Genomic DNA, 21861 nt, shown 5'->3' with positions numbered 1-21861 from the left:
ACAAATATGATGTTAAGTGATTTGTCAAGATCCCATGAAGCAACCTGAACTTTATCTTTCATTGCAATCATTTAAAAATACTTAATACACTTCTAAATAAGATAGACTGCATTTGCCAAGAAAAGCGCTCACACAATCGATATACAGGACTAGGAAAAAATAAGTAATTTTGAGCTAAATCATACTATCAACAAGAACCTCTGGTCTTCAGCCAATTCTGCTAAAGACTGAAACCTAGCAAAGATCCACTACTTGTACAGGACTTATTGGTTAGCTAATGTCACTATCTGTCAACATGTTCCACTGCTGGACTCCACAGGTCCAACCTTGTAGGGATTCACTAATATGAAAGGAAACCATTTCCCCATCTACCTTTAAAGGGCAGATCAGATTGATTTGATATGGTTTTAAGGAACAATTTTATTTTTAAAAATAGCTATTGAAGTTGATTTTTAATGTCTCAGACATTTAAAAAAAATTAAATGGGTAATTCCTCTCTCCAACTGTGGGTTGAGCAAGAACCTGTTAAAAAAATTAGGGCCATGGAACTATATCACCTTTGGGTTATCTGCTGCTAAGGCCTTGTTTCATCTTGACCAACAACTTTGGGATCTAGAGATCCAGCAACATTACATATCTGTATTGGAAAACAAAGGTTCGACATAGTTCAGTCCTTTGGAAATTGATTTGGCAGATATTATTGAACATATTATGCAGGTGGTAATGTTTATTCAGCTTGACAGAACATTATGTAGGTCAAGTTTTTCTTCTGGTCAGGTAATAGTGATTACTAATGAATCAAATTGAAGGTAAATAATTGGCGCACAGAACAAATGAATTGGAAATCCCCAATTCTGCATCATAACTTCTATAATTCTATAAAGGGGAAATTTTAAAAATATGCATTTACTCACCCCAGGTACAAATGTAAAGAGGTTGTACTTCTGGTTTTTAATTGCGTTCCTTGGATATTTTTCCTCGCACTTCTCTGGATGTCCCAGCCATACTGTGCGAGCTTTAAACTGTTGCTTTCTCTGACAGATGTTGGCAAGCCAGTCACAGCAACTGAAAGATACAAGAACCTAAGTGTTCAACTACTTTTCCAATGATCGAAAGTAAATTCCAATATATTTGTTTTCATGGTGAATTTATCAAATCTTTGATTTAACACCTACAACTGGCTACATGGATAGTGCAATAAAATGGCACTTAGGAGAAAGATCAGCCATGAATGGTGAAGCAGGCACACGACTGCTTCATTGGAATCCTACATTCCAATTATTTATGCTCCAAGCTCTCCAAAATATCTACTTACTTTCCAGGTATTTTATACCGCCTGCAATTTTCATGAATCAATAAAAACCAGAATGAGAAAGAGCTAAGCATTGCTGTAAAAATATCAATAAGAATGTTTCTTGCACATTGTCCAGTCATTCTATTCTCCATGAAGTTGGAACCTCCTGGGAGAAATTCCTAAACCATCAAAATAGAAGTGCTAAATTATCATTTATGAACAACCAAGATGGCTATTATTTAATTTTGTATACAAATTCTGATCCCTTACAATTTCATGAACACAATTGTTTCCTACTAGAGTATAATACTCTTATAGGGTATATAGCTCACTGAAAGTAGTACTTGGATCAAGGGAACCTGTGACAGAATTGTACACCACAAGAATTTAATTTAACTTAATGACAACGTATATAAGAGGTGTAAAAACAGAAAATGCTGGAATCAGTCGCAATACATACAAAATGCTGGAAGAACTCAGCAAGTCAGGTGGCATCCATGGAGGGGCATAAACTATTGCATTTTTTCATGCTATTGATCGACTTCACCACCTATAAAGTCCAATGGAATAATTTTGCTAAGCAATACAGTTAGACGCTGGTAACACACAGTAGACAGATGTTAGAGTAGTGAAGTTTCCAACGTTAACAGAAGAACACAAGACTATTAACATGGTCATAGAGGCCCCGGTAACAGAGTGGTTAGTGTGACGCTGTTACAGTTTGGGGCACTGGAATTCAATCCTGGTGTCCTCTAAGGAGTCATTATATTCTTCCCCTGAAATACTTGAGTTTTCTCAGGGTCCTTCAGTTTCCTCCTACAGTCCAAAGACATACTGGGTAGGTTAATTGGTCATTGTAAATTATTTCACAATTAGGTTAGGATTAAATCGGGTTTGTTTTGGGGGAGGGGTTGCTGGCGATGCAGCTCAAAGAGTCAGAAGAGCCTATTCCACTCTGTATATATAGATAGATAAGTGAATAAACAAACAAACATGCTGGTCTATCAATTCCAACGGTGATATTAAAGGTGGTCAAATCAGTCTAAGTCCACACTAAAAATCAAAATTCATTAATAAACATAGGGGGATTTTATCTTTAATTCTAATTTGAGGGGAAATGCGAGCCATTCCATTTTCTCAAAGGCTTTCAACATTCTCTGACTTCCCACCATATACAGCAAAGAGCCAGGTTACTAACAGGTGCTGCAATTCCTTCATGTCTACTGTCAACGACAAGGCTCGTATTTAAAGTTTCAAGTTAACCACTGAGGTGAAACAATAAAATAGGTACAGATTGCACCCTAGCTGTAACGTAAACTAATAAATACAATCATCCTCCTCTCCCCAGTCTCGTACAAACATGATAGACATTGCAGTATCAAGCAGTTCAACACCACTGATAAAGAAAATACTGGAATTCATAATGAGAAAGAAGTAACTAGGCATTTGGAAGATATTAATATGATTGAAAGAGTCACCATGTATTTATGGAAGAGATATCAAGTTTGATACATCTATTGGAAAAGAGGATTCAAAATATTGGTAACCTTTTACAAACTAAACTCTCCATCAAGTTTCAATGATGAACCAACAACAACCTCTCCCAGACACTGAGGTCCTAATTAATCAGCTGATTCTGTCATTTACTTGTCAGACACACCAATGCCAATACTTTACTGTTTTCCCAGTAACATGCAATTATGAAATGTTTGAAATTGTGCGCATAAAATTACTCTTGAACATGCATTTACTGAATTTTAAATTCCTCCCATTTTCTAAAATATCAAATTTTCCCATTACATTTTTTGCATCCTGTTTTACTATCACTTTTTAAAAATTAGACATTTTACAAAATTTTCATTCACTCCCACATATTACTACAAACAGCTAATTCCTAAAATAATGATCCACTATAATAACCCTCATTGGTCACTACTACAGAAACCAATTGCAAGTGAAGTATCCATTCTAAAATATTGTCATTCTTACTTCATCTATTGTCAGAGAAATAGCATACATCAACACAAGAATAAAATAAAATTTTAATATAAAGCATGAAAAAATAACTTGTTTGCAGTTATAATAAAAAGGCATAATAACCTTCTTAATATTCAAAGATATCTTTAAAAATGAGTTTGACACTTTTTTTGCAGCATGGCAAAAGCCTGTTCCTTCAAGCACAGAGGAAATGCAACAACTACACACTACAAAAAAAATGTGCCATAAAGGTCACTAAATGCTCTGTCATCTGTATCTTTAATATTTTTCCATTGTAGATAAAGAATAAAGTCATTAATTCTTTAGGTCCGCAACGCCTCCGTGTATTAGGTTCTAATTGCTCAATGAAGCATGCTTGAGAATAGTTTTTGTGGGACTGCAACCCATTACTTTAATGTTCTTTTGATATACAATAACCTTGGATATAGCACAATTTAGACACAGAATATATATAGTCACTATAAACATCAGTGGAGAAAACTAGAGTGCTAATGTACTAAAGCAGCAAATTACACCTCATGGAATCCTCATTTTAATTACAATAGGCAATATGATATGATCTGTATCAAGTACTGTACATGAAAACCAATATCAGGAAAATAATCAACTGAGAAGATGATGTGTATTTATCACAAAATTCCTCTCTACAACAGTAAATTTAATAAACTAAAAAGCCTGAACACAAATTGGTAGGGTGCCAGCCTCCTAGTCAGAAGGTTGCAAGTTGAGCTCCATCTCCTGTCTGTCAACAAACCCACTTGTCTTATTTGAGCAAAGTTGATCATCTTAAGCCAGGCAACATATTTCAGACCCTACTGCTAATGGAATTTAACTAATATTTATTCCCAATTGCCTGCTCATTTCTGGTTCAAATTGTGGGTGCCTGTTTTGCACAAATTAACAGATAAATTTAGTACAATAGCAATTGCATTTCAATATTACTATTAATTTCAAACATATACACAATCTTGAGATTTTGAAAACCATCCTGTCATGCATGCTACTGAAATAACATTGTTCTACCTCTAGAGGCGCTGTTTGTTGTCTATGCAGTTCATTTTGTACAACGATTTCCTGTTCATAAGGTTTTTTTTACATCATTTCTTGCGCGGGCTCTACTGGATCTCAACTTTGAGCAAGCATGGTAGAAAGACATCCATCTCCACCCACTCTCTAGTTGCCCTTGAAACAACAACATCTGTGAATCTTAAACTTTCTTTATATTGGTAAACATGCAGTAGATGCACTTTGAATGATAAACATATTTCCTTCATTGCTATTAAGCTATCGTTGCACCATGAGCTCGATCTAGTGCACGGCATAGTTGATAGATGATAGTTGAGAATAATTGATAATTCAGTATATTCAGACAATTAATATGTGTTTTACTCAACTTTCTGCAGTTTCACAAAGTCTTCTTACTAAAACCCTAATGAAAGCTTACAGCTCAGGTGATTTTTGAGAAGATGTTAAAACTTCCTGCCTAGCTTTGTAACGCAATACATTGCAAGGGCAGTACAAATATGTTTAAAGGCTCCAAAGCATCCACATTTGTTGTAATAAAGTGGCCAAAAATATACACAACACTCCTAATATGCCCTGGCCAAAGTTTTATACAGCTGCAACATAACTTCCCCGTTTTTATTTTCAGTGACCTAACAGATGAAGCCAAATATGCTGTACATCTTCCTTACTGCACTATTTGTGTTGCCATTCTCAGAGTGCTATGGACTTACACCCCAAGATCACTCTGTGCATCAGTACTGCCATATTTAAGTTCTCGAAGTGCAACACGTCACACTTAACACACAAAATGCCAGAGGAACTCAGCAGGCCAGGCAGCATCTGGGGGGAAAAAAAGTACATTCGACATTTTGGGCAAAGACCCTCAGTAGGGCTGGAGAAAAAAAGATTTAAAAGGTGGGGGAAGGGAGAGAGAAGCACAAGGTACTAAGTGAAACCGGGAGGAGGAGCAGGGATGAAGTAAAGAGCTGGGAAGTACAGGGCAGGTGGAGGGGGAATCTGATGGGAAAGAACAAAAGACCATGGAAGAAAGAAAAGGAGGGGGGAAGAAAGAAAAGGAGGGAGAAGCACCAGAGGGAGGTGATGGGCAGGAAAGGAGATCAGGTGAGAGAGGGAAACGGGGTGAGGGTAGGGGGGTTGTTGGGAAGCATTACCGGAAGTTCAAGAAATCGATGTTCATGCCATTAGGTTGGAGGCTACCCAGACGGAATACATGTTGTTCCAGCAACCTGACAGTGGCCTCGTACTGAGAGATCCCACCTATTCGGGCGGATGGAGCATAGGTGTTGAGCAAAGCAGTCTTCCAATCTACTTCAGAGCTCACAGATATAAAGGAGGCCACAACCAGGAACACCAGACACAGTACTGACCCCAACAGACTCACAGGTGAAGTGTCACCTCACATGGAAGGAATGTTTGGGGCCCTGAAAGGTAGTGAGGGAGGAGGTGCAGGGGCATATGTAGCATTTGCATGCAAGAATAAGTGCCAGGAGGAAGATCAGTGGAGAGGGAAAAATGGACAAGTAGGGAGCAATCCCTGAGGAAAGCAGAAAGTAGGAGGGGGAGGGAAATATATGCTTGGTGGTGGGATCCCTTGGAGATGGCAGAAGTTCCAGAGAATTATGTGCTGGACGCAGAGGCTGATGGGGTGGCAGGTGAAGACAAGAGGAACCTTATCCCTGGTAGGATGCCGGGAGGTTAGGGGAAGAGCAGAGAAATGAAAGAGATGAGGTTGAGGACAGCATTAATGGTAGAGGAAGGGGAGCCCCTATCTTTGAAAAAGGAGGATATCTCCTTTTTTCTGGAATGAAAAGCCTCATCCTGAGAGGAGATGTGACAGAGACTAAGAAACTGAGAGAACATGCACTTGTATTAAACTCCATCAATTTCTCTGTCCATATTTCCCATCTGGCCTATATCCTGTTGAATCTTGACAACCTTCTTCACTATCCACAAATGTCGATTTTGGGCAAGTATATCGTATACTTCAAAAAAGGGCTAAAAAAAAAAACAATCTCTTTATTCAAATGTTGTCAAACAAATTTAAAACTAATTCAGAGGGGGAAAAATGCTTTGCATCCATGCTAGACTTTCATGCAAATATACCCAAAACTTGCTTTTGGTTTGGAGCATAAAAGGATAATTAGTCAGATACTAGAAAAATAGCTGAACTGAAAGCAATCATGGCTTCACATCACTAGCCAAGGTGGAAAACTGATCATATTCTGTGTGAAGATGTGAACAGAAAGCACAGTTTCTAGAATTATCTCTTGTTTAAAAACAAATTTTCTGCAATTGCTCAGCAATTAGAATGTACTCCAGAAATTAAACAATTCTAATCATTTACAAGCACATGCCTTCATTCATTCTGGAATGCCTCCTGGCAGCATCAGAATACATTATGTGGGAGTCTGAAAACTGGCATTTCTCGCTGAAATTTTGTTACATTCTCAGTGTAACTAATTGCAGCAGGTCCCAACATAAACCCTATTGCTGCAATATATGACAACAGCACTGTCGCTACATACATGCAATACCATCTAAAATTAGCTTGCCTGTGATGTCAGCTTAAAGTCAAAACATTAAAGCTACAGTACTTGGTTTCAAAACCTATACAGCAAACCACTGAAATCTGGATGTCACCAACATTCTATTCGCATATTAGTAGAACGATTTGTTCACTAAATATCTGTGGTTCACAAATAACATGCAGCATCCTGTAAACCACCACTCAAATGCTTCTCACTGGACTTCTGGTCTCAACTTCAAACCCATTTCTAAAGCCAATTTATCAGAAAACTTGGATACTCTTCTGTGAAGCTGTAATGATCAAGATAATGCTGTGCAAAAACATACTAGAAAACAGCATTTCTAGTACAATTTACCTTTTTAATTCCATCCACCTAAATATATATTCTGAGCTGTTAAGCAACGAAAAGTCAGACACTCTCCAAGTATTTGAATTTTACAGAGCATTAGAACACTGATACTTCAGTACTGAATAGTAAATAAATGTATGGCAAAATGCAAATGAGATGAAAATAATGCTATTAGCATGTTAAATTGATTTGATTTTTAAAACTGTCAGGCAAAGCCCTCCTAACCCTTACAGGATTTGCAGATTTACAATAAAAATAAAGACAACTAATTGAAATGAAAAATCCACAAATCCGGAAAAGCTATTATGAAAACAACTCACACAAAATGCTGGTGGAACACAGCAGGCCAGGTAGCATCTATAGGGAGAAGCACTGTCGACGTTTTGGGCGAAGGGTCTCGGCCCGAAACGTCGACAGTGCTTCTTCCTATAGATGCTACCTGGCCTGCTGTGTTCCACCAGCATTTTGTGTGAGTTGTTTGAATTTCCAGCATCTGCAGATTTCCTTGTGTAAGCTATTATGAAAGTTCAAATTAAAACAGCAAAGCACTACAAGTGTGCGATACTTTGGATTTGCAGCATCTGCAGATTTTCTTGTGATTTTGAAGCACTTTAAAGGACTGAAACCTCTGCAAAATTCAGAATCTTACGAAAACAAAGTGACACGCAACAAAAATTTTATTACAGCTGGGCTTCCAGGACTATGTTCAATTGGACAAATAGAGGAATTCAGTTTAGGGCCAAGTCAGTTGAGAGCGGGGTCAATAGCTGGTTAAAGCAAATTAGGAACAAAGGATACAGAGCAGGAGGCCAGAATTAGAGGAACACCGCAGCTCTTGATGGAGGAATGATGCTAGACAAATGATATTGGGAACATCAAACAGGAGCACAATCAGAAACTGAACTGTATCTCTCAACCAGCAGAGATAAATGAGAAAAATTAAACTGGTGAATTAGCATATCATCAGTGGTACTGAAGTACAGCGAAAATTTTTGTAACAGACCATAAGACATAGGAGCAGAATTAGGCCACTAGCCCCACTGAGTCTGCTCCACCATTCAATCATGCCTGATCCTTTTTTTCATCCTCCTCAACCCCAGTTCCCAGCCTTCTCCCCCTAACCTTTGATGCCATGTCCAATCAAGAACCTATCAATCTCTACCTTAAATATACCCAACGACCTGGCCTTCACAGCAGTATATGGCAACAAATTCCTCAAATTCACCACACTTTGGCTAAAGAAATTTCTCAGCATCTGTTTTGGAAAGATGCCCCTCTGTCCTGAGGATGTGCCCTCTTGTCCTAGATTCTCCCACCATGGGAAACATCCTTTCCACATCTACTCTGTCTAGGCCTTTCAACATTCAAAAGGTTTCAATAAGATCCCCCCTCATACCTCTGAATTCCAGCGAGTACAGACCTAGAGCCATCAAATATTCTTCATATGATAACTCTTTCATTCCTGGAATCATCCTTGTGAACCTCCTCTGGACTCTCTCCAATGTCAGCACATCTTTTCTAAGATGAGGGGCCCAAAACTGTTCACAATACTCAAGGTGAGGCCTCACCAGTGCCTTATAAAGCCTAAGCATTACATCCCTGCTCTTGTATTCTACAAATGAATGCTAACATAGCATTTGCCTTCCTCACCACCAACTCGACCTGCAAGTTAACCTTTAGGGTGCTCTGCACAAGGACTTCCAAGTCCCTTTGCATCTCAGATTTTTGGATTTTCTTCCCGCTTAGAAAATAGTTTGCACATTTATTTCTACTACCAAACTGCATGACCATGCATTTTCCAACACTGTATTTCATTTGCCACTTTTTTTACCCATTCTCCTAATCTGTCTAAGTCCTTCTACAGCCTGTTTCCTCAACACCACCTGCCCCTCCACCAATCTTCATATCATCTGCAAACTTGGCAACAAAGGCATCTATTCCATCATCTAAATCATTTATATACAGCATAAAATGAAGTGGTCCCAACTCCAACCCCCGCAGAACACCACTAGTCACTGGCAGCCAACCAGAAAAGGATCCTTTTACTCTCATTCGCTGTGTCCTACCAATTAGCCAATGCTCTATCCATGTTAGTCACTTCCCTGTAATACCATGGGCTCTTAACTTGGTAAAAGTTTGGGCAGTACTTAGTAACACCCCCTTTGGCAAGTATCACAGCTTGTAAACACTTTCTGTAGCCAGCTAAGAGTCTTTTAATTCTTGTTTGGGGGATTTTTGCCCATTCTTCCTTGCAAAAGGCTTCTAGTTCTGTGAGATTTTTGGGCCGTCTTGCATGCACTGCTCTTTTGAGGTCTATCCACAGATTTCCAATGACGTCAAAGGCCTTCTGAAAGTTCAAATATAGATCCACTACATCCCCTTTATCCTACTTGTAATCTCCTCAAAGAATTCCACAGGTTCATCAGGCGGTATTTCCCCTGAAGGAAACCATGCTGACTTTGTACTATCTTGTCTTGTGTCATTAAGTACTCCATCACCTCATCCTTAACAATTGACTCTAACATCTTCCCAACCACTGAGGTCAGGCTAACTGGTCTATAATTTCCTTTCTGCTGCATTCCTCCTTTCTTAAAGAGTGTAGTATTTGCAATTTTCCAGTCCTCTGGCACCATGCCAGAGTCCAATGATTTTTGAAAGATCATTTCTAATGCCACCACAATCCCTAATGCTACCCCTTTCAGAAACCTCAGGTGCAGTTTATATGGTCCAGGTGACATATGTACCTTCATGTCTTTTAGCTTTTTGAGCACCTTCTTTCTTACAATAGTAAGTGCACCCACTTCTCTTCCTTCACACATTACAACATCAGGCATTCTGCTAGTGTCTTCCACAGTGATGACTGATGCAAAATACTTTTAGTTCATCAACCATCTCTTTGTACCCCGTTATTATTTCTCCTGCCTCATTTTCTAGCAGTTCTTTGTCCTCTCTCATTTCTCTTATTTTTAACATACTTAAAAAAAACTTTTCCTATCCACTTTGAGATTATTTGCTAGCTTGCTTTCATATTTCATCTTTTCCCTTCTAATGTTTTTTTTTAGTTGATCTCTATAGGATTTTAAAAGCTTCCCAAATCCTCTATCTTCCCAGTAATTTTTGCATCGTTGTATGCTCTTTCTTTGGACATCCCTGCCAGCAGCTCCTTCCAATTTACTTTGGCCAACTCTTCTCTCATACCACTGTAATTTCCCTTACTCCACTGAAATACTGCTACATCAGACTTTACTTTCTCCCTACCACATTGTGATCACTGGTTCCTATGGGTTCTTTAACCTTAAGCTCCCCAATTGCCTCCGGTTCATTACATAACACCCAATCCAGTATAGCTGATTCCCTAGTAGGCTCAATGACAAGCTGCTCTAAAAAGCCCTCTCTTAGGCATTCAACAAACTCACTCTCTTGAGATCCATTACTAACCTGATTTTCCCCAATCGACCTGCATGTTAAACTCTCCCATGACTACCATAACATTGTCCTTTTGACTCACATTTTCTATTTCCTGCTGTAATCTGTGGTCCACCTCCCAGTCACCATTGGGAAGCCTGTATATAACTGCTATCGATGTCCTTTTACCCTTGCAGTTTCTTAACTCAACCCACAAGGATTCAACATCTTCTGATCCTATGTCACATCTTCTACTGATTTGATGCCATTCTTTACGAGTAGAGCCATACCACCTCCTCTGCCTACCTTCCTATCCCTCTGATATAACTTGTAACCTTGGATATTCAGTGCCGAACTACAACCATCTTTTAGCCACGATTCAATGATGGCCACAACATCATACCTTGCAATCTGTAACAGTACAACAAGATCATCCACCTTATTTGTTATACTACATGCATTTAGATACAACACTTTTGAGTACTGTATTTGCTATCCTTTCTGATTTTGCACTCCTGTTTTGATACTCAGCCTGGTGGCTGCAACTAAGTCCCATCAAATGCCTGCCCTTCCTGTCAGTCTGACTGCACACTGTCTTTACTTTTTTTGCCATCTGTCCTATCCTGAGTCCCTTCACTCCTGTTCTCACCCCCCCCCCCGCCGCCAAGTTAGTTTAAATTCTCCCCAACAGCTCTAACAAACCTGCCCACAAGAATATTGGTCCCCCTCGGGTTCAGGTGCAACCTGTCACTTTTGAACAGGTCATATCTCCCTCAGATGAGATCCCAATGATCCAAGAAACTGAAGCCCTGCCCCCTGCACCAGCTCCTCAGTCACACATTTATATGCCAAATCATCCTGTTTCTACCCTCACTGGTGCATGGCACAGGCAGCAATTCAGAAATTACTACCGGGGAGGTCCTGCTTCTTAGCTTTCCACCTCGGTCTCTATATTCTCTTTTCAGGAACTCACTGCTTTTCCTTCCCATGTCATTAGTACCAATATGTACCAAGACATTTGGCTGTTCCCCCTCCCTCTCCAAAATGTTGTGGATGCAATCTGAGACATCCTTGACCCTGACATTTGGGAGGCAACATACTATCCAGGTGTCTCGTTCATATCTACAGAATCTCCTGTCTGTTCCTCTCACTATTGAGTCCCCTATCACGACTGCTCCCTTTTAATCTGTCATTCTCTTCAGCACCATGGACCCATGCTCAGTGCCTGTAACCCTGTCGCCGTGGCATTCTCCCAGGAGGTCATCCCCAACAAGTTATCCAAAGCGGTATATTTATTTCTGAGGGGAATGGCTACAGGAGTGCTCTGTTCTAACGGCCTATTTCCATTTCTCCTCAGAGTCACCCAGGCTACTCGCCTCCTGCAACTTCGGGGTGACTACTTCCCTACAATTTTGATCAATTATCTCCTCCCTCTCCCCACAAGCCGAAGGACATCCAGTTGCTGCTCCAGATCCCTAACGTGGTCTTCAAGGAGCTGCAACCGGATGCACTTCACAGATATAGTTCCCCAAGAGACTCCGGGTCTCCCAGTTCTCCAACATCTGGCATTAAAAAAATACTATAGCCATTTAAATGGTACAGTTAGAGAGGAAAAAAAGATAAAAAGGAAGCCTTAACAGATGCTTTACACAAAGCCAACACCTCTTTTGAGCAAAAGCCTGTCGGTTCTAGTCTCGCCACTGACCTACTCCTGCCAATAGCCACTCTGCTTATCCCTTCTGTACTTTTATTTGGTTCGTAGAATTCTGTTGATGCCGCTGATAGGCCCCGTACAATGAACAATTGCCTGGAAGTTCTCTTTTTGAATAACCGCCGCCAACCTGCGAGAAAGACCTCTTCTTCGTAGAATTCTGTTGATGCCGCTGATAGGCCCCATACAATGGACAAACACCCATGAAGTTCTCTTTTTAAATGCATGCTATCCTTACAGACTATTTCATTATAAGTGTTTGTAAATAGAATGCAGGAAAAAGTGTTAGCTACAGAGAAAGTGCAGTGCAGACAGACAATAAGGTAGATTGAGAGGTCAAAAGTCCATCTTATCATACAAGTGTTCCATTCAACAGCAGAAGAGAATCTGTCCTTGAACCTTGTGGTACACGTTATCAGGCTTTTGCATCCACTGTCTGATTAGGTGGTCTGCTTTACTGAGGCAGTGAGAAGTATAGACAAAATCAATGAAGGGGAAACTGATTGGCAAGATGTGCTGAGCTATGTCATTCAGGACTCACCAAGGTATGGACAACAGTGTTTTAAATCAGATGAAGTTTAAGGGTGAGGGAAGCAACAAAATTCAAGCACAGGGGTTTCTGCAATACACTAGCTTAGGTAGAGGTTAGGAAGCTAGAAAGAGTTATTAGACGTGAAAATATGCAGTTTTAGTAATGGATAACAAACAGAATTTAAATAAGTCTTAAACTGCAGTTTGTAACATCTTTGAATTAAATATTCTGACATCAAAATGATTCTGATACCTCAAATGCTTCAGATTACTCTGAAATCCCAGTTCAATGGGTACTTCACCAACCTCTTTGTCAGTGATCTGATCTGATTCTTGGAGGCTGTGAGAAAAGAAATTCATCTCTAATCAATGGTACCAAACTTCAGTTTCAGCCACCAATCTAGTACTCAGCCTCAACATTTAGTTTCACTTAAGTTAATTCAACCTAAATATTGTTGATAGGTACAACCAGCAGCAAATTATTTGTCTAATTGGCTTTTTTTAGCCAGAGGTCATTGTTTGACTATAGATCATAGTTTTAGATCAACACACATCTTTTAGCGACAGCAACACTGAAGAACCAAGAATCCCAAAAAGATCTTAAATAATTTCAGCATATTTCCTGGAAAATGTTTATTGAAAAAGATCAAAAACATTATTCAAGGAACGCAAACATCTAGTGCGTCTATAATACCACAATGGTACTAAGAGCAATCTCAGAAGTTGCCTCTATTGTAGCTACAAGCTCCAGACAATAATTGACTGACAAATAGCCTTTACACCTTTTCTACTGAACATTCCTTACAGCCAAACAATATTGCAGAAATAAATGTAATCTCCAGTTGATTCCATCTGATAATATAAAACTGGACTCTAAAACAGCATTTTCTGCTGAAGAACAACAGGTCAATCAATGAGAGGGTTAATTACAGCCTCAACAGGATTGCAAATCTACATTTTTCAACTTAATACTTTATAAAGTCGAAGTTCCTACAAAACAAAGTACTAATAACTATTTGAGGGCAAGAAGGCCACTTCAATGACCACATTAATCCATGCTCAGATCTTCACTTTCACTTCATATGGAAATGACATTCAATACTACAATTTCCATATGGACAAAGTGTTTTTGATAACCAGGGAAAAGAAAATCTCATGACAGAGAAATCAATCCATCTTGAAGTCCCTGGAGTACTGATCTATATATACTATGTATTGCTAATTTCACAAGCTTTAATGAAATTCCAGCTGAGTTAGTGAAAAAACAGACTATGCATAATACCATATAATCAAAAAACATGATCGTTGATGTTTTGAGTGCACTCAAGGGCCAGTTCAGAATATACAGGAACCTAAAGAGGGATGGAGCAAGTCCTTGCTAAGTTGTATGACTAGCAGTCAAAAAAAAAATCACAATTTGAGAATAATACTTTTGACAAATTTCAGGTATGAAATAACTCTCCTGCCGATCTATAAATTAGTACAAATGCCCAAAAGACTAGAAGAGGGTGCTAAAATAAAAACAAAAAGGTTTCAATGTGTTCTGGAGATCACAGGTCACATAAAGGCTGCAGAGGATATTTATTCTTCCTGCAGTTGCTTACAGTAATATTCCATCAGGTTCACCCTAACGGCCTGAAGAGAATTCTCAACATAATGCTTGATGTGTTTAAAATATTAAATAATAATGAAGCCCAAATTACACGTTTTTCTCGAAATAATCCATGTCTTGTTAAAGGGAAATCCACGATCAAAGTTGGAACTATAATGATCAAATACAATGTAGAAGATTAAATACATGTAACTATTTTCCCAATGCAAACTGACAAGAATTCATGTCGAGCATTTGACATCACCAAGACCTTTTAATTCCAGCATCTCTCACCATACTGATCTCATCCCAGGAAGAAAAAGTGGCATCCCAGCCAATACTCCATATATGTAGAAAGATGGCAGCAACCTGACATCTCCCTAAGAACGTCCAAATGTCTCAAAGGCTATATTACACCTCACCCGTGACTGCATGTATTAAAATGTGAACTGATTGGAAGGTTTTCAAGATTACATAATATATAAAAGTGTGCCATTGAGTTAAATGTGGGGAAGACAGAAAAAATAGAAGAATTTAATGGAGTAAGATTTCATTTGACTTCCTGCAAATCACATTTTCTTTCAATATAATGGCGAAAATAATAAAAGTGATTTCTAAGGGCACCAGAACACAATACTAAAATTGCCACACAGCAAATATTCTTCATTTCAGAACATAAAATTGGATTAATAACCTGAATACTTTATTATACCTATTATATATGACTGGAAATTTTAAAAGCAATCACACAAAACAATTACTGACTCCTTGATTAATTTACAAGCTTAAATCTGTCCAAATTTCTATCAAGATTTTAAAAAGTAAATTACATTGGCATACTTTTGGAGGGTGTGCCGACATGTGACTGTTGTTTAATTAGTAATAAAATATTACTTTTACTAATGAAAGGTCATTTGCTTTCAAATACCTTTGAGTGATTTAGAAGATTGAATACATTGCTCGACGTATGAAAATAAAACAAAACATTTGACAGACTCCTGGTTCTTAATTACAGCAATGCACACTGACATTTAAAGCATGGAAAGGTGCAGGTGTGACTTTTGAAAACAGAGCAAGAAGTTCTAGCCTACTCAAATTAACTGCTGAAAATTAAAGCCTAGTCTTATGCCATTCAAAGGCATTCAATTCTCAACCCCAGCTCCAAGTTACAAACATACTGCATAAGTCAAACCTGAATACCCCCTACTTGGCTTCCCTGGATATCAGCAATTTCAAAATTCTGGGGTAACATTGGCAAGACTTGCATTTATTGTCCCAATTCTACCTTTTCCCAGAACTAAGTGAGTTGCTGAACCATTTCCACAAGACCTTAAGACATAGGAGCAAAATTAGGCTATTTGGCCTATCGAGTCTTCTCTACCAATCAATCATGGCTGGTTTATTTTCCCTCTCAACCCCATTCTCCCCATAGCCTTTAATGCCCCTACTAATTAAGAACCTATCAAACTCTGCTTTATAAATATGCCCAGTCAGTTGGCTTCAAGAGCCACCAGTAGCAATGAATTTCAGATTCACCACCCTTTCCCTACAGAAATTCCTCGTCTGTTCTAAAGAAACACCTTCTATTCTGCAGCTCTGACGGTAGACTCACCCACTATTTGAAATATCCTCTCAATGTCCACTGTACTGTATTCAGGACCTTCAAAGTTTGGCAGGTTCCAATGAGATCCCCTCCATTGCTCTAAACTTCAGCGAGTACAGTCCTAGACTCATCAAATGCTCCTTATACATTAATCCTTCCATTCCTAGGATCATTCTCATAAATCTCCTCTGGGCCTTCTCCTATGCGAGTACATCTTTTCTTAGATATGGGGCCAAAAACTAACCAATAAGCTCCTAACCCTTGACCTCAATATGTCCTTGTGCAATTAGATCCTTGATTTCCTCGCTTGCAAATCCCAGTCAGCTCAGATTGGCAACATTTCCACGATTTCCATCAGTACTGGAGAACCACAAGACTGTGAGCTTAGGCCCCTGCCCAATTCGCTTTACACTTATGACTGTGTGCCTAAACACAGTTTCAATGCCATATTCAAGCTTGCACACGGCACCACTGTCATAGGCCAAATCAAAGGTAGTGATGAGTCAACATATAGGAGGGAGATTGAAAATCTGGCTGAGTGGTGCCATAACTTCTTACTCAATGTCAGCAAAACAAAAGAGCTGATTATTGACTTCAGGAGAAGAAACCAGAGGTCCATGAACCAGTCCTTAAGAGGATGAGAGTGGAGAGGGTCAGCAACTTTTTCCAAAGGACCTGCCATGGCCCAGTGCGCAAGTGTAATTATGAAGAAAGAATGGCAGTGTCTCTACTTCCTTAGGAGTTTGTGGAGATTCTGCATGATATCTAAAACTTTATCAAACTTCTGTAACTATGTAGTCGAGGGCATATTGACTAGCTGAACCACAACCTGGTATGGAAACAAAATCCTACAAAAAGTATTGGATACGGCCCTGTCCAACATTGGTAAAGCCCTCCCAACCACTGAGCACATCTACATGAAACAATATTGTAGGAAAGCAGCATTCATCATCAGGGAACCCACCACCCAGGACATGCTCCCTTGTTGCTGCTGCCATCAGGAAGGTGGTACAGAAGCCTCAGCGTTCTAACCACCAGGTTCAGAAACCATTACTATCCTTCATCCATCAAGCTCTTGAAACTTCACTCCGCATTCATCACTGAAATGTTCCCACCACGAATGGACTCACCTTCAAGGACTCTTCACCTCACATCCTTAATTTTTATTGGTTATTAACTTACTATAATTTCTTCATTTTCTACTTGCACAGTTTGTCATCTTCTGCATTCTGAACACCTTAATTGGACAGTCTTTCATTGATTCTGTTCTGGTTATTATTCTTATAGATTTGTTGAGTATGCCCATAAGAAAATGAATCTCAGTGTTGTATTTAGTGATATAAATGTACTTTGAAAAATTTGCTTGAACTTTGAAAATTACTCACAATATTCCAAATGCATAGAGTCAGAGTCATAGACCACTACAGCACAGAAAGGGCCTTTCAGCCAAACCATTAATCTGCCTAGTTACATCGACCTGCATCCAGATCATAGTCCTCCATACCCCTACCATTCATGTATCTACAGGTGGACCCCGCTTTTCGAACGTTCGATTTACGACAACTCGCTGTTATGATAGACTTACATTAGTACCTGTTTTCGCTAACCAAAGAGGATTTTCACTTTTATGAAAAAAAGGACGCCCACTTTATACGTGTGTTTACCCCGAGAAAGACTACAATGACCGTGAAGCCTTGTGGGGGCAGTTGTTTGCGCATGTGTGTACGTGTGTGTGCGTGTACACGCTTATGCATGTGCGTACGTGCCGATTTTTTTTCTCCAAATCGATTTTGGCTGGCTGCCTTCTGGAGTTTGATAAGTGAAACTACACCGTACCTACAATATTTCTACTTTATATAGGGTGTAAATTTATTATATCATTCCTGCTTTTATTATATGTTAGTGTTATTTTAGGTTTTGTGTGTTATTTGTTTTGATTTGGCAGGTTATTTTTTTGGGTCTGGGAACACTCAAAAAATTTTCCCATATAAATTAATGGTAATTGCTTCTTTGCTTTACGACATTTCAGAATACAAACAGTTTCATAGGAACGCTCTACCTTCGGATTGCGGAGGAAACCTGTATCCAGATGTCTCTTAAGTGTTGAAATCAAACCTGTATTCACCACTTACAGTGACAGCTTGTTGCACATACTCACCATCCTCTGAATGAAGTTCCTCATCATGTGCCCCTTAAATATTCCAGCTTTTACCCCTTACTGCACAACCTCTGGATGTAATCCCACTCAACATCAGTGGAAAAAGCCTGCTTGTATTTACCCAATCTATACCCCTTAATTTTGTATTTCCATCAAATTTCCCCTCAATCTTCTATGTTCTAGGCAATAAAGTCCTAACCTATTCAACCTTTCCCTTTAACTCAGGTCCTCAAGTCCTTGCAACATCTTTCCCAATTTTCTCTGCAATCTTTCAATCTTATTTACATCTTTTCTGTATGTAGGTGACCAAATCCTCACACAACACTACAAATTAGGCCTCACCAACATCAGAATCAGAATCAGACTTTAATCGTCAAGTACCTATGCACATACAAGGAATTTACTTCCGGCAGATGTTGTCTCTCTGCTCATAACAATAATAATGATAAATATAAATGAAAAAATAGATTATACATACAGGTACTGCAATCCAAGTAATAGTTAGCCGACAGTTAACCAGCAGTTAACTGTTCAACAAAGTGACCACAGTAGGGAAAAAACTTCTCCAGTGCCTATTAGTCTTAGTCTGGAGGGATCTGAAGCGCCTACCAGACGGAAGCAGATCAAACAGTCCGTGCGCAGGATGGGAGGAGTCCTTTATGATGTTCCCCGCCCTCTTCTTCAATCTGGAAGAGTACAGGTCCACAATAGAGGGCAGGGAGGCTCCAATGATGCGCTCGGCAGTCCTCACTGTGCGCTGTAGTCTGGTTCTATCCTGCTTGGTGGCGGCTCCAAACCACACAATGATGGAGGTGCACAGGACAGACTCAATGACTGCAGTGTAGAACTGCAGCAGCAATTCCTGAGGCAGACCGTATTTCCTCAAGAGCCGCAGGAAATACATCCGCTGCTGGGCCTTCTTCAGGATGGAGCTGATGTTCTGCTCCCACTTCAGATCCTGAGAGATAGTGGTTCCCAGGAACCTGAAGTTATACAATTTCAATAAAACTTCCCAACTCCTGTACTCAATGGACTGATTTATGAAGGCCAATATGCCAATAGCTTTCTTGATGACCCTATCTACCTTTGACGCCACTTTCAAAGAATTATGGATCTGTGTTCCCAGATCATCCTGTTCTACTGCACTCCTCAAGTGCCTTATCGCTCGCTGTGTAAGACCTACCTTGGTTGGTCCTTCCAAAGTGCAACACATCACACTTGTCTGCATTAAATTCCATCTATTATTTTTCAGCCCATTTTTACAGCTGTACCAGATCTCATTGCACGCTTTGATATTCTTCCTCACTGTTCACCACACCATCTACAAATTTGCCTCCAGTCAAAGAGGCAACCATCTATACCAATCTCTGGTTTCTCCCACGAAGCCAACATCTAATGCAATTTAACAACCTCATCTTCAACACCAAGCAACTGAATCTTCTTGACCAGCCTTCCATGAGGGACCTTGTTAAAGACCTTGCTAAAGTCCACATAAACAACATCCACTGCCTTGCTTTCATCAACTTTCCTGGTAACTTCTTCAATAAACCCTATATGATTGGTTAGACATGACCTACTACGCACAAAGCCACACTGACTACCCCTAATCCGTCCTGGTCTATCCAAATATTTATATATCTGGACCCTTAGAATGTTTTCCAATAACTTTCCGACTACTGATGTCAAGTTCACCGGCCCATAATTTCCTGTCTTATTCTTAGAGCCCTTCTTAAACAACAGAAGATTAGTAATCCTTCAATGCTCGCACACCTTATCCATGGCTAAGGATGTTTTAAATATCTCTGCTAGGGTCCCTGCAATTTTTGCATTATCCTCCCACGAGGTCTGAGGGAACATACTGTTAGGACCTGTAGATTTATCCACCCTAATTTTCCTCAAAACAGCAAACTCCTCCTCCTCAGTAATCTGCAAAGGATCCAAGACCTCGATGTTGCTTTGTCTCATTTCTATAGACTCTGTTTCTGTCTCCTGAGTAAATACAGATGCAAAAAATCTATATAAGATCTCCCCCATCTCTTTTGGCTCCACACACAGATCACTACTCTGATCTTTTTGCTCTTAATAAATCTGTAGAAGCCCTTTGTATTCTCCTTCACCTTGTCTGCTAGAGCAACTTCATGCCAGTTTTTAGCCCTCCTGAGTTCTTTCTTAGGTGTTCTCTTGCATTTCTTATACTCCTGAAGTACCTCATCTGTTATAACGATTGTCTCTGCTGCACACCTCCTTCTTCTTAACCAGGGTCTCAGTATCTCTCAAAAATCATGGCCCTTTAAACTAGTTATCCTTGTCTTTTATTCTGACAGGAACATACAAACAATACTGTCAGGAAGTTTCACGTTTGAAGGCCTCCCAGAAAACCTGTCCCAATCCACACTTGCCAGATTATTTCTGATAGCATCAAAATTGCCCCTATGCCAATTTAGAATCTCAACCCAAGGAAATTACCTTACCTTTTCCATAATTACCTTAAACTAATAGCGTTATGATCTCTAGATGAAGAGTGTTTGTCAACTCAAACTTCTGTCACCTGCCCTTTCATTGCCTAATAGGAGATCCACTATCACACTCTGTAGCTGGGACTTCTGTATACTGATTCAGGAAACTGTCTTGAACACATTTGACAAATTTTTTCCCATCCAGCCCTTTAATAGTGTGGAAGTTCCCGTCAATAAACAGAAAGTTAAAATCATCTACTATCACAACCTTATCTTTCTTGCAACAATCTGCAATCTCTCTACAAATTTCCTCCTCTAAATCCCATGGACTGTTTGGTGATCTCTAATACAATCCCATTAACGTGGCCATACATTTCTTATTCCTCATTTCTACCCATAAAGCCTCATTAGATGGGCTGTCCAGTCTGTCCTGTCTGAACACTGGCACGACATTTTCCCTGACATAACACCACCCCTCCCCCTTTAATCCCTCCGACTCGAACACGTCTTATACAACAGAACCCTGGAACACTGAATTGTCAGTTCTACCCTTCCTGCAACCAAGTCTCACACTAATGTCTACAATGCCATAATTCCACACTCTGATCCACGCCCCAAGCTCATCCACCCTTCCTACAATTTTCCTTGCACTGAAATCTATACAGCTCAGAACATCAGTGCTACTATGCTCCACCTTTTTATTTCTGACTATGCACGTAGGCTTAATAACATCTTACTTCATGACCACTCCACTAAATGTTCTGGCACTCGCGACTCTAGTGTAACCTCCTCTGCCCCCGCCCCCCAAATAAAGGTATTTGGACCAATCTCAACATTATATACTTGATTTCATATTCTAGTTCTCTTGAAATTAAAGCTAATATTGCATTTGCCTTCCTGCAAGCTAATCTTAGGGAATCCTGTACTAGGGCTTCCAAGTCCTTTTACACCTCTGATTTCTGAATTTGCTCCCTATTTAGAAAATAATCTATGCCTTTATTCCTTCTACCAAAGCGCATATTCTATCAGCCATATTTTTGTCCATTTTCTTGAATCTGTCCAAGTCCTTTCTGCAACTCAAAGTAGTTACAATCAAAAAAGTAAAATCTAGACTGAATTGGGTAAGAATGACAAGATTTTTTTCTATGAATCATTAATGTATCAGTCTACTATCGACCACACATTCACAACAATCTGGTAACACACGGTAGT

At 39.5% G+C, this 21861-nt stretch overlaps 1 protein-coding gene across 1 annotated transcript in view; it reads right to left on the bottom strand.

The window, feature by feature from the left end:
* The window catches only part of atp9b (ATPase phospholipid transporting 9B), a 312373-nt gene that overhangs the window by 237195 nt on the left and 53317 nt on the right, over nucleotides 1-21861 (bottom strand). Inside the window, exon 3 of the mRNA XM_073050696.1 lies at nucleotides 915-1065. Within this exon, the coding sequence (XP_072906797.1) occupies nucleotides 915-1065 (151 nt within the window). The remainder of the gene's footprint in view (nucleotides 1-914; nucleotides 1066-21861) is intronic.

The sequence above is a fragment of the Hemitrygon akajei genome, chromosome 1, assembly GCF_048418815.1.
Source record: "Hemitrygon akajei chromosome 1, sHemAka1.3, whole genome shotgun sequence".
NCBI lineage: Eukaryota > Metazoa > Chordata > Chondrichthyes > Myliobatiformes > Dasyatidae > Hemitrygon > Hemitrygon akajei.
The sequence above is the reverse complement of the archived record's forward strand: the minus strand, read 5'-3'. Positions and strand labels throughout refer to the sequence as shown.